Source organism: Diadema setosum, chromosome 20, assembly GCF_964275005.1.
Source record: "Diadema setosum chromosome 20, eeDiaSeto1, whole genome shotgun sequence".
NCBI lineage: Eukaryota > Metazoa > Echinodermata > Echinoidea > Diadematoida > Diadematidae > Diadema > Diadema setosum.
In genome coordinates this window covers 4,025,564-4,042,665 of record NC_092704.1, presented here as the reverse complement: position 1 = coordinate 4,042,665, position 17,102 = coordinate 4,025,564, and the positions used below count along the sequence as shown (strand labels likewise).

At 37.6% G+C, this 17,102-nt stretch overlaps 1 protein-coding gene across 1 annotated transcript in view; it reads left to right on the top strand.

The window, feature by feature from the left end:
* Positions 1-2,321: 2,321 nt before the first annotated feature.
* LOC140243648 (uncharacterized) overlaps positions 2,322-17,102 on the top strand; it is a 30,965-nt gene continuing 16,184 nt past the window's right edge. The window contains exons 1-8 of the mRNA XM_072323311.1: positions 2,322-2,722; positions 6,669-6,788; positions 7,769-7,860; positions 13,547-13,604; positions 14,530-14,589; positions 15,338-15,362; positions 16,039-16,202; positions 16,618-16,737. Of these exons, the coding sequence (XP_072179412.1) occupies positions 2,702-2,722; positions 6,669-6,788; positions 7,769-7,860; positions 13,547-13,604; positions 14,530-14,589; positions 15,338-15,362; positions 16,039-16,202; positions 16,618-16,737 (660 nt within the window). The 5' untranslated portion in view covers positions 2,322-2,701. The remainder of the gene's footprint in view (positions 2,723-6,668; positions 6,789-7,768; positions 7,861-13,546; positions 13,605-14,529; positions 14,590-15,337; positions 15,363-16,038; positions 16,203-16,617; positions 16,738-17,102) is intronic.

Genomic DNA, 17,102 nt, shown 5'->3' with positions numbered 1-17,102 from the left:
AATAAGAGGATACCTGTAAACACCCCTTCTCTCATTATTGGTGGACATCAAGTAGCTACAAGCGAAAATGTATTATTCCTTGGTATTACTATCAATGAATTTCTGTCATGGAAGCAACACATACTAAATGTATGTTCCAAAGCTTCTCGGGGTGTTGGTGTGATGCATAAGCTAAAATTTATTGTTCCTAAAAGCGTCTTGACTACACTGTATAATAGCATCATAATGCCTCACTTGATGTATTGTAATGTTGCCTGGGGTAATACTTATAACAGCCATCTTCATAAATTGTTTATTGTACAAAAGAGAGCTATCAGGCTAATAACAAGCTCACACTTTACTAGGCCAAGTGCCCCCCAGTTCTTACAGCTGTGTTGTTTACCTCTAAATGAGTTAGTGTGTTTTAACTCATTGGCATTCATGTACAAGCTTCACATGTCCAGTTCTCCCTCCTTATTTCTAGATTTGTTCGTCAAAAACTCAGTTGTTCATTCCCATAATACACGACAGAAAAACCTTCTGCATCTACCTCGTGTAGCTACCAGTGTTGCCCTAAATTCTTTTTATGTGTCTTGCATAAAAGAATGGAACATGTTGCCCTCAGATGTTAAAGATAGTACCACTTTTTCTAGATTTAAAGTGTTGGCTCGGAAGTATTTGCTTCATCGATATTCTCAGTCTCATTGATGCTGCTCCTTTTAAATTCTACATACATGACTTCATCTCATCGCTTTCCATTTGAGTAACATAGTCTAATGCCAATTATGTTTTGCTTTAAAATTCCATAGGTAGTGTGTGTGTGTGTGTGTGTGTGTGTGTGAGGGATTGAGGAATTCCACTAGAATTATTCTATGGCTTTAATGTTTGTATATAGTAGTGAGTTGTTATACTGTATTACATGTCTTAACTTGCCTTTCCAGGGGTTCTTATTATACAAGCTTGCTTTTCTAAGACCCCTCCACTTTACATCTGTATGCATCTACATGCATTGTCAATCTATATTCAATTCTGCAAATTGTTTTAATCACATATTCAACAATGTATTCCTTGTTACATATTATTGTTCTTATGTAATTTTTGTATTGTGGAAACTTTTAATAAACTTGAAACTTGAAACTTGAAACTTTCAGTGATCTCTTGGGTCCTTAATTCATAATTCAGTGAACTTCATGGTCTCTATGTTCTTTTTTTACTATGTAAGTTGATAGAGCTCTAGGGCCTATTACGTACATCAAGCACGACCATACAAAATACTAATGGGTGATACAGTGAAACGCACACACACACATACACACACACACACACACACACACACACACACACATCCAACAACAACAACAACAACAACAACAACAAAATGTTACACTAGGCTCCGCGCATTTATAAATAACAAACACCAGCCATGTTCACACAAGCTGCCTTTCTCCTAATTTCAACATCATGCGAATGATTGTGCCCAATTGTGCCCCGTGTTGAATGCGCGCTCCGCGAACTTTCGACATTAATTTACAAAGCTTCAGATGGAATTTCCGAGACAAACTTTAAATTCATCGCGTTCATTGTTCAGAGAATTAGAAGGTGTTTTCGAAGTACATTTGGAATTGTAACTTGATGATTGTTTCATGATAGCATTCTACACATCAATAAAATACAAGATGAAAGTGGGATGCGTGGAGTACTAGTAGACAATCTAATTAAAACATTTTTTTTTATTCAAAAAGACCGTCTTGTGGAATGAATGGAATGCGCTGATCACTTGGCTACACATCAATCGAGGGTACGCGCCCTCGATCAAATCAGGAAGGTGAACCTCCCTGATCAAATTGAATACGCGTGATTACGTATACGTGTGAGAAACGTGGGGGGTCCTACCCATCCTTTGTGGGGATCGGAGAGGTGATCTTTGGCAACGTTCACACAGCTAAATATAATTTATCTACTAGTATTGGTACTCGCTAGCTAAAAACTCTCATCAGGGAGCATCGTTATAGTTTACTGCGCGCCGACAACATCCGGACGACGCGCTCTCTTCTCGTTCGCCTAGCCTCCTTGCGCTCTGCTCGCACACAACTATCTCTCGATCGAGAGCAGCGTTCCTGTTAGTAGTAGCCACATGGTTCGTATAATGTAGCTATGTAGGTCATGTGTCTGTGCAGGGATCGCATAATGTGTGCGTGCTATATGCTGTCAAATGTGTACGTGTGTGTGTGTGTACTTTGTAAAATCATAGCGCGAGCTTGAGATACTAAACACGCGATCGGGATCGGGACTTGGACGAGCGAACGAGGCGGAGTTCTGTACTTGACTGTCTCTCGAAATCTAGACGTGAGATGTTCTGCGCTGTTTGCACGTGAATACCAAAAATAAAAGGTACCAAGTGTACTGGTTCAAGGTCGTGGCCTCATCGTTAGAGCTGAGGACTGGATGCTTTTCTACCCATCTTGGTGCTATATTGTGGCGAAGTTAGATGTCTAACGTTAGGATGCTGCTGCAGTTGACCATCCATGTTGCATGATTTGGAGGTCAGTTCGATACTTCGGTTTGGATCGAGGACCTCCCGCGCGCGACGAGCAAGCACACATCCACGTCGCAAGGTGCAGAGAGAAAGGCGATCGACGCAAGGATTTGCAGCCGGACCCAATCGCTGTCATTGACAATCTTGCTTTTAAAAACCTTATTTTGATGGTTCCAAGATTTAAGGATGACTGAACCACAGGCATCGGTGAGTAATTTTGCTGGTTGTATGATACTTTATAAGGTGCATACATTTCTCTGTCTCTCTGGCTGTGTAGGCCGTACTGACCATACTGCTGACCGGGGATCGTTGTGATTCATTTTGATTTGGCGCATTGTTTTAATGTTTAGCAATGATTTATAGGATTCTATCTCTGCTCACAGTATTCACACGACACGACAATCATCCTGATCCTTCTTTTTGGACAAGTTGTGACAGCATCATCTGTAATCAGAATCATAGTCGATAGACGTAGACAGTGCTATCAGCTTAGAACTGCAGCTGGTTGTGTGCTGTACTTTTAATGTTAGTGTTTATGCCTTTATTTTACGCTTTAGAACGGTCTGAACGAGTTTAGATCTGGAACGCTACAAAAATCTAACGTTAGTTCTGAATTTTTACAATTCCAATTATGTTTGTCTATCAACAAAGTTGACCAAAGACAGTCGAGTCTGGACAGTCTCCTTATAACAATAGTGATTAGTACTAATGTTAAACCTAGTTTTAGTCATAGCTAGGTATGGACTAGACTCTAGATCCTCTTAAGGTTAGTAGGTAGGCCTAGATATGGTACATTGGTAGACCCTGAAATATTATCTTAATATTATTGTGATACACTCCCACTCATGGTGTCAGTAAGATGAAATGATGATGATGATTAAAATAACTTGTGCAGTATTTCCTGGTGTTTCATTCATTGCCATCTACACGTACTGTACTTCTAAAGTTCTAACACTATTACAGTTAAGCTTTTAAATTTATTTTTGCTTGTATATTTTCACAAATGAGGGGGTCACAGGCACTTTGGTGAGATGTTGTTTTCGCGATTTTGACACTGTCGCTATCGTAAGTGCACTAATGCCTGTCAGTTCGAGATATTTTCGCGTGTTGTTCAATTCGCGGTCCAACAGTGATTTGCGAAATTCGCGAAGATTAAACCCTCGTGAAAATAACAACTTATATAGTATTATGATAGAAATTGTATACTGTGTTAACATGTTCTGCTGTGAAGGAGTACTTTACAGTACATTGTACATGTGTACATTATCTACATACTATTGTACATTGTGTGTGCAGTAATACACAGGAAACAGAACATGAACAGGAAAACAAGAAATGTAACAGGAAAGTGCTCAGAGTATTCTCCAGGGAGGAAATGTGTTTGACACATGTTGTGAAATGTTTGAAGTCCAACTATTCAAACATGAAAGAAACATTGAATTTCCATAGGATAATACATAGAGGTTAGTTTGGACTCTAAGCAGATTCTCCTAGTATGTGACCTTGGTATATCCTTGGTACAAATTATATATCGTTGGAATTTCCATGTAGCTGTGCTGTCCAGCTCTCCAGTGCTTTGATTATTGTCAAACATGCTGACTCATACCAATCAAACTGTCAAGACAGTGGGACATGTACATGTAGGTCCTTTTCTGGACAAGGTCTCACTCAGCCCAGAAATATACACAGCAAATAAGTAGAAAAAAATAAAAGAAGAAAAAGAAAGCTTCTTCATTATCATGGAAACATTTACAAAATGCTGGGAAATGAAATGTTTGGCAATACTGGTAACAGTTTGGTAATGTCACCTGATGGGTTATAAATTACCAGTCTTTTCTTGTCTGCATACTTGGACAACTTTCAGACTGCTACCCTATTCCCCCCCCCCCCCCCCCCCAAACCTGGTTACCTCAAGCACCAGATGGAAAAGAACATGTTCCATCACATTCGTGAAGCAGGTTATCTGTGTCAAAATCAAAATCTATAAAAAGAGCATTCCAAACCTGAAGTGAAAGATTTCACTAATGTTTGCAAGCAATCAATAGAAATTGACTATTTTCTTGTCTGCATGTACTTGGACAACTTTCAGACAGCTACCCAATCCCCCCCCCCCCCTCCAAAAAAATGGCTGCCTCAAGCACCAGATCGAAAAGAATATTAGTATTTTAACCATCACATTCGTGAAGCAGGTTATAAATGCCAAAATCAAAATCTATACAAAGAGCGATCCTAACCTGAAGCAAAAGAGTGCACTCATGTTTGTAAGCACACAATTTAGAAATTCAAGAATTCCAAGAACCCGGTGGCTCACCACCAACTCTATTCTGCAGCGCGAGGTGTGGGAACTTCAGTGTTATTTTTAGCAAAATTTGGCTGGGTTGTAGTCTGAACCCAAGCCAGCCTTAAAAGAACCTGTTGTGTGATAGTGACCGTGTGAATCTACATGTACATGACTTTTCCACTTCTCATGAAGTGTTTGAATGAACATTGTTTTGAAAGGCACTTGATACTGTAGGTAGCAACAGCCCTCATGACATTGCCATACTCTTTAAAGGGACTGTACAGTACTGGTTGAGGTGAGGGATTCATGTTTTGAACATTCCTAAGTGAGATAATGAGAAACCTCTCATGAAATATGAAAGAGCATATAATTTTTAGAAGGATTCAATGTTTATTTGATGAAAATTGGTGTTCAAATGTGAAAAAAAAAATGTGTCAAAAAAGTGATGATAATAATAAAAGGCGACAGGCCACAACTTTATTAGGTTCTCTTTGTTTCACCTTGTTTTTGGATATCTCAGTCATTTCAAAACTGATTTTCATCAAATAAACTTTTGATAACCCTTAGAATTGAATATTCTTTGACATCTCATACATTGTAGAGTGGTTTCTGAATATCCCGCAAAACGTTAAAAGCTAAATCCTCACCTCAACCAGAACTGTACACATCCTTTAAGAAAAAGAAAGAAGTTTATCAGAGAATTTATTGCCTTGGATTTACAACTTGAAGCCTGAGTTTAGACTTTGAAATCAGCTTCATGCATCTTTAGATACACCGTACAAACTTGTGAGTAAGGTTGAAATGAGTTGCATTATGAACAAAATATAGTGTAACCCTATAATGTGTTGACAATGATCTAAATTATAATGAATGTAATTATTATTTAAACTGGTACAAATTTTTGATTAAAAAATGGTTACCTTTACCATCACTTGTGACCTTTCTCAAGTTTTGGTAGGCTTTGTCGCTTAGTAGTATATACTTTTTTCTTTCTTTTTACATTGTATGTGTATACAGTGTGTATTTACTGTTGTGATGATGATTAAAGCGAGTTCAGCATTAAATACCTTGTAGCATTTTTCAGCCAGTTTCTATTCATAATGGTTTTGAATACTAAATACTACTCAAGGGACTTTAATGTCATCCACATTTAAAGTTAATACATACAATGTAGAATATATTCTGAGCAAAAAAGACAAAAAGAATAATCTTGATAGACACAATGTACATGTTTATACATTGTGAGGCTCTTACAAAATACCGGTACATTTCTATGATGTGATTTGTATAGATTGGATTGTAACCAGGGAGGTGGGTCACCTCCCCGATTGCAACCAATATCACTGATTGACTATAAAAAGACTCTAAAATTTTGTAGCCCTCTTACAATGTAATTGTCGTGTGTATGTACAGGTCATGTGGGAGCTTTCAGTTGTGTTTTGCTACATGGATGCTCAGGTGTCGCTAAGTTGCTATGGACTTTGAGTAAAGTGTATCTCTTTTGAATACATTGTAGTGATATGGAAGACCCAAGGTATTGTACACGCCACGTATGTAGCGGCTCTAATTTCTGGCGAATCAAGACTTCCCAACAATTTCGCGAGTTGTTAAATTTTCAGTTGTGCAGTGCAATACTGAATATAGAAAATATGCATGCATGTCACACTCGTGTCAGAGTTTTCACATATTTTTCAATTTGTGAATAGCACCTGAAATTTGTGAAAATAAAAACCTCACGAAATATTCGGGATATACAGTAATGTGAATGCTATCATTATCATGTTGTTTTTGTTTGTTTGTTTGTTTGTTTGTTTTTTTACCTGCATGCATACTGGTACTTTGTATTCTGCTGTCTTTCCTTCATTATTTCAGTCCCCTATAGAGAGTGCTGCTAGCAGTCTAGCGGCATCACCAGTGCCTAGTGCCCTCAATGCTCCAAGATACGGGACTATCATTCCAAACAGGATTTTTGTTGGAGGAATTGCATTCAATGTGAGTATCTAGGTGTCATTGCACTTTTTATTTTATAATACTTAAAGTATACTGCACAGAGGCTGAAAGAGATCAGGTTTAGGCAAATCATGAAGGCTAACAGGGATATTTGGTATGAAAGGTTAGCAATGCACTTTCAATAAAAGCCCTTTATGGCAAGTGTTTCAAATCCTTCCCTTGATATCATCACTCAAGAATTACTCACACATGCCTTTATTGAGAGGATGTAGAATGGAGGGCTACTCCTATGATAAAGAGAACAAAAATCAACTGAATGCTACGTAATTCAGCCGGTTTAAATTCCCAGATCGGTGAATAGAAGTGCAAGGAGTGTGAAAAATTCAGATAGCAGGATTGTCAATTGACTGCCCTTTACAGCATAATGTACACCAGGTGTGTGTGTGTGTGTGTGTGTACATGTATGCGTGTGTTTTCGGTGTGTGTGTGTGTGTGTGTGTGTACATGTGCGCATGTGTTTATTAGTTATCTAGGATGTCGGTTGCCATTTTTATGCCTTGAATGGGAGCATTCTTATACATAGGAACTTCCTTCTGTAGTTCTGATGAATAAATTGTAATCTGACTTAGATGTTGACTTAGGAGGAGGGAGCTAGGGAAGGCATAATTTAGTAGCACAGATGAGTTGCAACTATCAGTTTAAGTCATCATGCAGAGATGCTCTTATTTTCTCAAGACCACTTTAGACAAATTAATCATACAAAATTGTACATCATCCTATAACAGATATCTGTGCTGTAATGAGAGATATTTAGACATCATTAAGTTGTCAAAGTTCAAGGCAAAACATGCATTTTTGACTGGCAGTGAGCTATTTGTTTAATCCTTTTGTTAGTTCATGCCTAGCAAATATTGAATCCCCAAAGTAACTTGATATCTGTTTATAAGATATTGTGTTGGAATCAAGTTTTTTTCAGAATCAGTGAACAAGAATGCAGTTAAATTCTTTATTTCCCTGCACAGACAAGTGATGCTGAGCTGAAGAACTTTTTTTCTGCATTTGGGCATGTGAAGGAGTCTAAGATTATTGCTGATCGTGCAGGAGTATCAAAGGGGTAAGCTTGAGTTTTGAATATTCCACAACATTGAACACAGGTGCTCACTTTATATCAGTGGCAGTTTGTAATTTGAACCAGTGTTTCTGAAATTGATTTTATTGTAAGCAATTTACCGCAAGGTCAAAGTTGAAACACATTTTGCTGTATGAAAATTAGAGAAATCTCTGTGTATTACGTGTATCAATACCCATAGTACTCTAGATTGTGCCATGTGACTACAATGTGAGCGTGATATTGTTCAGGTCAGCAGGAGTCAATTCCACTTTTTGTTGTTCAATTCTGATACTTTTAAAATCATAGCAAGGTACATGTATATTAAATTATGAACTGAAGGAAATTACAGATAATAAAATTCACAGATGCTACTTATGTTGTCATAAATGTAAAAGGTCAGAAATAAAAGGAAAGTTGAAGCATTTGGCAGACTGTGGCCAGCAGTAACTGTATGGAAAACACTGAAGAGGAAAGGTCAAAGTTGCCTGTACATCAGCCCCAGAGATGATTTCTTGCAATATGATTGGTGAATATGATTTCCCAGTGACATAAAATCTTAGCACTGATTTCCCAGAAAATCTGCAGCAGTCACATAGGGCCTAAATGTACAATGTAGGCCTATGTTAAGATGCCTTTGTGGAGTGGGCAATGCAAAATGCATGCAGCAATTATGATGCAGAGAGCAAAGACAGTGTGCCCATGACCCAGTTATTTCAGATTGTACAATGATCTATGTTTATGTATGACAACAGTTGACTGAAAGTGTGGGCAATCCTGTCATGGAGGAGCTTTGTTGCTCACAATGTATGTCTCTGCTACCGTAATTAAAGCTGATGTTAAAGGTGCAGAGAGATGCACATCTTATTTATAATCGATAATGTCACATGTATGTAATGTCTGTTTGGAACTCACTACAACTTCAGGAACCCATTTCATAAAAGTTGATATGATAGCAACTCATGCTGGAATGGCAATTGTCATGGTAACGACAAGAATCCAGCTTCCTGATTGGCCGTTGCCATTGGAAATTGCCATTTCAGCAAGAGTTGCCATCTTAACATCTTTCATGAAATGGGGCCCAGGTTCTATGTTTTCATTTGTACCCAGCCTTGTCCATGCATGGCATTTAGATATGATACAATTTTTTTTTTTTTTTTTATAAACAAACATATAATTTGCAGCATGTGTGTACATGAACCATCTTGCTCGTACTGGCTATGAAAATAAGTATTAAATTGTTGTTTCAAGTGCCATCTTTTATGGAGAATATCTAAAGGGCATGCATGTACATATGATGTCAAATTTCTCTCCTTATATTTCTGCTCCCTTTTGTTTTTTCAGTGCATTCAAAGAAATTAATAGGGATCTATAGATGTTCAAGCAAAGCTCAGCGCTACTGAAAGCATTCATGTTTTAGTATCAATTATTTTCCTAATGTATGGTTCACAAAATGAAACCTTTCAAAATCTATTAAACATACGGCATTTTAAGAGGCAATGGGCATAGCCTACATGGCTCCACAAATGTATATCATGGTGATCAGTATGAACTCTGAGATGTGATGCTGTAGATCACAAGTACAAAGTAGTGACCCACTGACCCCTGTAAATGACCAACAAGATGTGTCTATGATGCAGCGCTGCATGAGATGCCCTTCACTACAAAGTGTTTGCATTGGGCTAACTAAATCAGCTCAGACAGTCTGGAATACCACAGGGCCTGGACGCACTGTAGAGGAGGCTGATGCATAGCCTGAATACGTGTGCGTCTGGCCGATGGGCCTTTCATCTCAGTTGCTGGCTTAGCAACATATCTTTGTACTGGCTGTCATACATGTTTTGTCGTAGAATTCTGGAAATTACATGATTCATAATTCAGAGTGTAAACACCATATTAGCATTGCTGAAACAATACCAGTAGATTGTTTGACATAAAGCATGGTTGTTGTTTTTTTTTTTTTTTTTTGTACATCAAACCGTAATAAAAAGATACACCTAACAGAGAACAGTGTATCTGAACATCCAGAAGTCTAGGTCTAGCATTTGTTTTGTATCTTGTCTTTTGAAGTACAATGTACAATGTACAATGTACAACTTGTACCCTGAATGTTTTAGGTCAATATGATACTGAGTTGCTAAACCAGAAAAAGAAAACAAAGAGCTTTGTATAAATTTCATAAATTTTTAGGAAAGAAAATTGTTTAAAAATGTACACTGTATGTCAGGATGAACTCTTATTATCTAGAAAATCCATCAGATTAAATCTTGATCATCATATTTGTTTACTGGGAGGTTGCCTCATGGAAAGTTATAGGAAAGGTAATAAAATTTGTGATAGTGACCTGTCTTCACAGTACAGGCCTTGCTGCTTCTCTTGCTCCCCTGTACTCTGCCCATAGAAGCCCTGTTGCACAGCTATAAGTGGATACCAGCTGGTACTTCCTTACACAGTATTGTATAGGCGAGGAATGCAGTGCTCGAGCTTGGCTGCTAATGCCAGTAGAGGTCATTGACCCCATCATGTTGGCCTGCTCAATTCCTGGGATGGAGGGACAACATACAGTGTGTATACTCTTGTTGATTGCAAGTGATGCTTTAATACAGTAGTTTGGCAAAAATTTGTGGGAGAACTCGGACACGTGTGGTAGTAAGCATTGCCTCATTACACAGTGTATGTCTATATGGTATGAGACTTACAGTAGGGTACATGGTATTTCTTCTGCAAAGTACTACATAAAAGCCTCAGTGGGTGATTTTGTGTTATATCTGTGTAGTGTAACATGAAATGTTTTATAAGGATTGTATAGCAAGCTAAGAAAAACACCAGGACTGTGATTGTGATGTGGTGTATTAACAAGAGAGGTCATGCAATATTGGTATTATGAGAACCAAGGATCTACTGTGTATATGCCATATATTTTGTGAGGTTTTTATTTAAATTTGCCAGTCGGGCACTATTCATGAATTTAAAAACATGCAAAAATGTTATCCCTGATCCCGGCATGAATTTGAAATGCATGCATCACTTCTCTGTTCATCACTGTACTCCAAGATTATGAATTCATCCACTTGCGAAATTGTTGTGAAGTCCCAATTCCTGAAAAAATAGACTCGTAGATAATGTATAGTGGTGTATACAGTACTTTCGTTTACAAGTTACCATACACGCCATATATTTAGCTAGTCTAAATTTTTGTGAATCGGGTCTTCTCGATGATTTCTTGACATTGGTTAAACTCACGATCGTGGAACACAGTAACTGAATGAAGAAATGTATGCAATATGCATGCACATCACATTTATGTTGGGATCAGAGTCAATATTTTCACACGTCTTTGAATTCTCGAATAGCATCCAACTTGCAAAAGTTGCGAAAATAAAAACCTTGCAAAATATTCGCTATAGACAGTAATCACGTGGCTGGTTAGGAAGGTGCTGAGGTAGAGCTGCTGAGCCTTCCTGATTCCTCAGGAGGTTTCCTGAAAACAAATATCTCCCTGATTGCTCTTTAGTTTGAAACCCTTCCTGATTTTGAGGATGGCTTGTTAGCTGCCCTCCCGAAGTACAAGAAAAATGGGACTAATGAAGATTTATTATTATTTTTTTTGTGTGTGTGTGTGTAAAGGCTATCATTTTTTCATACAGATGTTGAGGACATCACCTGATAGACATTTTCACATGATGTGGTTGTCGGAATTTGACACCTACAGTACCTGTAAGCTGTCATTACTGCACCGATGCCGATCTGAATAGCAATTTTTCTTTGATGTTACATTCCTGGCCCAGCAGTGATTTGCAAAATTTGCAAAAATTAAGAACTCACAAAAATAATGTCAGTATGGAATCCAGTCTGTCATGGAAGAGTGCCCATGTCCACTGTGGTATGTTTGAAATACATTGTATTGTCAATAAGCATGGGAAATTTGCAATGCATTTTCATACCATGTCATAATTGTACTAAAACTTTGAACTCTAGTACAAGTTTGTCTTGTGAATTCATATCTGAGAGCAGATGCTCTGTACTTGTATAGCATTGTAACCATTTTTTCCCCAACTGTACAATCTGTAGTGGTGTAATGAACAGATAAACAGAATGTGTCTATGCTACCAAACACTGTGTGGCTGGGTGCATCACTGGTGGTAGGGCGATGATACACTTACTAGTATAGTGTAGCACGCTTATAGGAGAGGTAGTGTGATGTTTGCAAGCAGCTGCATTTGCATGTCATATTAGTGTCTGTGATACCAGGCAACTTGTCTGGCTAAATGACATACCACGTCAAGAGATGTGTTTGTGCTACATATGTGTATCTCATGCAGTTCTATGTCCTTGCTGTGCAAGTTAGCCGCAGAATTCATTCTTTTCAGTTGTCTGTCTTTCCTACTGTAAAGTTTATCAATCAAAATCAGCCTTTGGGATCAATTAAGCCATCTCAAACTGTGAATATAATGCAGAGATGAATTTGTTTGGAATGACTATTGAAACCAGTTGGACTTTGAATGAGTGCTTTAAAGTTATACAGTACCAGTACATGTATGTGACACCCAATGGGGACCTCAACATATTCCTCTCAGTAACATGGCTATAATGTGAATTTACATGCAAGGAATTTTTTTTTTTTTTTTTAATAATACAATGAATGAATAAAGACAAAATTTTCTTAAATTCTTAATGGGGTCAGTTTGTAGGTAAAATGTTTTATTGCCCTCTTTGTAAGATTGCTTCTGAAACATTTAGAAAAAAATTGATTAGATTAGGGATGTACACAAGTAGATCTATTCAGCTGATATTGAATATGTGAAGGTAAATTTTTTGAGGGTCAGACATTGAAGCTCAAGGTCAGACATTTGACAAAGTTTCTTGGAGAAATGCAGAAAAAAAGAGGAAAATTAACATGAGTTGGTGAGACAGGACATATTGAGTTGATTCAGATGAACAGGTAGACACGGCCAGAACTGGAGATCAGAGTATGGAATACCTCAGTTGATGACTTGTCAGTTCTGATTGATTGAACTTGGGGGCATGAATTCAACAATTTGCCACCAGCCCCATGTCACACATACATGTACTGCACCGTAGTACTGTAAAAGTGGATATTTTCGCGCGACTAATTTTTCGCACTTGGCCGGGTCAGAAGAGTTTCGCATGTTTTTAATTCCACGGAATCAAGACATCACGCACAAGAACATATGGCAAGCAAAAGTATTTGCGTGCTTTTATTTTCGCGCTAGTTTCTGGTTGCGCGAAATGCACGAAAATTTCCACTTTTATATTACTCAACTGTCTGACTCTTTTGTATATACGGATACAGTACACGGTGCAAGTACAGATGAGTACAGTACACTTGGCTTTTATAACGTGAGAAGTGCCCATTTGTAAGATGTGATCTTTAATGCAAACATCTGTGGCAGTGCGTGATGTGTGAACTGGTTAGTGCAATCACTATTGACCAAGTGAAATATCATGTAATTCTATTTGATCATTACATAAAAACATAGGTGTGGACTGCTTTTATCGAGGGCAATGTTGCTATTGTCCCTCCAAATCTCGACACTGCCCCAAAAAGTTAAGTTGTGGCAGCTATTCTAATTGATATTGATACACTTCTGCTTAGTATTTTTTTTTTTTTGCAGTCATTGTTACTCCCATTATTAAATTAAATTTGCGTAATTTACTTTATCACACTCAGGTATGGCTTCATCACATTTGAAACTCCTGAAGAGGCTCACAGAATTCTCAAGGATCAGGTAATGAGTGAATACAAGTTAAAGGGATGATATAATATTGGTTGAGATGAGGATTGAGCTTTAAGTTTGTGCAAGATACTACAAATGTATGAAACTATCAATGTGAATTCTACAAGGAAAACTCAAAAGTTTATTTGATGAAAATCAGTTTTGAATTTTCATCAAATATATTATGAATTCCTGTTAGAATTATGCTCTTTGGTATTTCATATGAGGTTTCTCATTATCTCCAAACCCCCCCCCAAAAAAAAAAAAACAAACAAACAAACAAACAAACAAACTGAAGCCCCATCTCAACCAAAACTATACCATCATTGTAACTAATAGGCAGTGTTAATAGATTGGACCCAGCTTTTCTTTTTTGTCTGTTTTTGTTATGTTTTTTGCTAACTATATACATCTATTTGAATTAAAGTGAGTGAATGGAAGATGGAATGAATCCAGGATTCTTTAAGTTGAAGCTAAAGCCTAATAGTGTACATTTATTGTCAGTGTGATCGCGAAGTTAAATAGTATCTTCTCTGCAGCTCTTAGATGGTTTACTAGCGCATTTCTAAGCCCTTCTTGTTTGAATGGCATTGATAACATATTTGCAGTTAATAGTGAGTAATGTCTTTTCCTAGTTTTCGTTCATGTGTTTCATGTACTTATTTTTTTTTTTTTTTGCTTGTTTGTTCAGATTTCAAATGTGTGTTGATTAAGTCCATATTAAAGGAGTCCTAATAATGACAAACCAGAAATCTTGCATAGTTGTTCTTTGATTGTTATCTTTCAAGCAAATGAATACACCCTTTCAAAAAACAACAACAAACAAACAAAAAACCTCCACGTTTCAGTTGTATTACAATAAAAAGACTGCCTATCATACCAACTGAAAATTGAAACTGTGGTATTGTCCGTATCATCGGAATGTGTTTTATTTTAGGCAAATAGCCTGGTTTTCAAGGAGAAGAAGCTCAACATAGGACAAGCAATAAGGAAACAGGTAAAAGATGTTGCTGCATCACATGGTTGCTTTTCCCTGCACTGCACATTTATGAATTTGCTTTCAATGTTTAAAAGGATGTCAAAGGGATGTCCATGTTTGCATGCTTTTATGGTAGATTTACAACATTTGATTTCAAGATCAAATGAGTGATGAGAATTGCCCTGACCCAGTGCAGTAAATTAAGACTGAGATGTTAGCTAGAGTCCCTTCCTTTATCTTCACTTCATATAAATTTCTTCATATATATGAAAACATCCATTGGTACTTCAAAATTTAGTTCCATGTTTGCAATATTTCAAGCACATGCAGTTGATATTGGTGGTAACCATTTTGAATTGCCACAAGGGGACAATAGCAGTTTTTATGATTCTTTGTTGGATGCAAGCATCATTACTTCATACTGTCACTCAGTAATGTTTTGATGTACAGTACATCATGACAAAGACAAGCCCTCCCCCCCCCCCCACACACCAGTTTTACAAGTCTATAAAATGCTTTGCCCTCTTTAAAACTCTGCAAATTTTTGTGTTGCCTCTAGACTTTAAGTTTGCATGACCACTTTGCATGCCTTCTCTGCAGACTGAAAATGCCCCCAGCATGCCTTTGTATTCCATGTAAAATGTTGTGATACGGTCACCTCATGTGTATCTAGATTTGGTCATGAATATATGATGTTTGCTTTCTTGTTGGATATTTTGACAAGTTTGTTCACACTTTTTCTACCCATGTTCTCATTTACTTACAGCCTGTCAAATTTCCAAAAGATGTTGGTGAGTTTGGCGCCTGCTTTTTTATGGCTTTGTTTCGTGAACTTGTACTTTTGAGTGTTGGATTGGGATTGTTGCTTTGAGATTGCTTAATGCATCTGAAATTTTGCTTATATTTTGTTCATTCTATAGGTTACACTGCCTGTGAAGAAGATGAAATTGACATTCATCTCCATCACAAATTTTTGAAGGAGTGCCTTATTTTCAGATTGCATGGTAGACCAACTCCATTGAGCTTTTACAGAATGTTACTATTATGGGAATGGGAAGATATAGTGTAGATTTATTTGCATCTGGTTGTCGAGGTCAAAGGACATAATTTAGTGGTCCAAGTCATGGTCTTAACATTTTGTAACAATTTCTACTTGATAATTCTTGATATCATTTTGAAAAGAATACGTTGGTTCATGGTTATATTTTATATTCTCTTCCAATCAGAGCTGGGACTACTTAATCAAAAAGTTGTAAACACAAGTAAAGTCATGAAGTATGTGAAAACATGACACTGCTACTTCAACTGCTTCTAGAAAAAATATTGTGGCAGAATAATGGTACCACTAGGAATTTTTCATGTCTTGTACCTACTAAAACTCAAAAAGCTATAAAAAAAAAGAAGTGAAGTAAAATGACTTCTAAATCAGCAGATGAACTCTCAATATTTGGCCGCTTTTCCTTCTAGATCCAGCTCTCATTCCCAGTGGGATGGTCTTCCATGCTCCCTCTGGTGCTTACAGCTACACCTACCACAATGGCGTGGCTTACTTCAACCCCTCAGACGTGCAGGCCGCTGCACACGGGCACCCAGCGCCTACATCAATAGCCCATCACCAGCAGCCTGCCCAGGTTGGACCCACACACCAACAGTCATTTGTCTGATTTTGTCAGTTGGTAGTGGACAGTTGTTGACACCACAGTGAACACTGACCACTGCACATCAGTAATTTCTTTATCATACACAGTTGTTCTAAACTCTGCACTTTCCTTCATCACGTACAATTTCGGTCAAGAGACCATTTCTGTAATGTATTCAAATTCCATGCATGCCTTGATCACAAAAGATTGAAAAAACATTGTAATTTTCATTGTAGAAAACAAGGACGACAAGAGAGATAAGGTAAACTCCTTGGCTGTGACTTTCATATTTGTTTCATGTGACAATACAATCATTTTATCCAATGATCATTGTCACAAAGTGTTGGCATCCAGCATGATAATGTTACAATTAAACAAGATAAACTCTTTGATTTGTGATCGACAGCCCCAGTTTGCACCGTACACAGTTCCCATCATGCTTCCCCAGGCTGGAACCCACGCCCACTATGTGACGAACCAACCCCAGCAGTACGCCACTTTCCAGCAGCCACAGACAGTTAGACAAGTAAAGCCCATCCACTTCTTTATACTTTTAGTGAATTCTTTAGGATGTCTGTAAAGTTGTTCTATGATAAGACTCAAGTTGTTAGTATGTTGCTGATGGATTCATATTCCTTGACCACGCCACTTTCCAGCAGCCACAAACAGTTCTAAGACAAGTGAAGCCCCATCGCCTTCTTCTTTAACTTTTAGTGAATTTGTTAACATGTCTGTAAAGTTGTTTGATGATAAGTCCAGTTGATAACATGTTACCGATGTATTCATGTTCCTTGACCAAACACTGAGCGATGAGATACATGTATGCATGCTTTTTCCTCTTCAGTGGCCCTCTTTCGAAAATGATTGGAATTTGCTTCAATGGATGTCTTG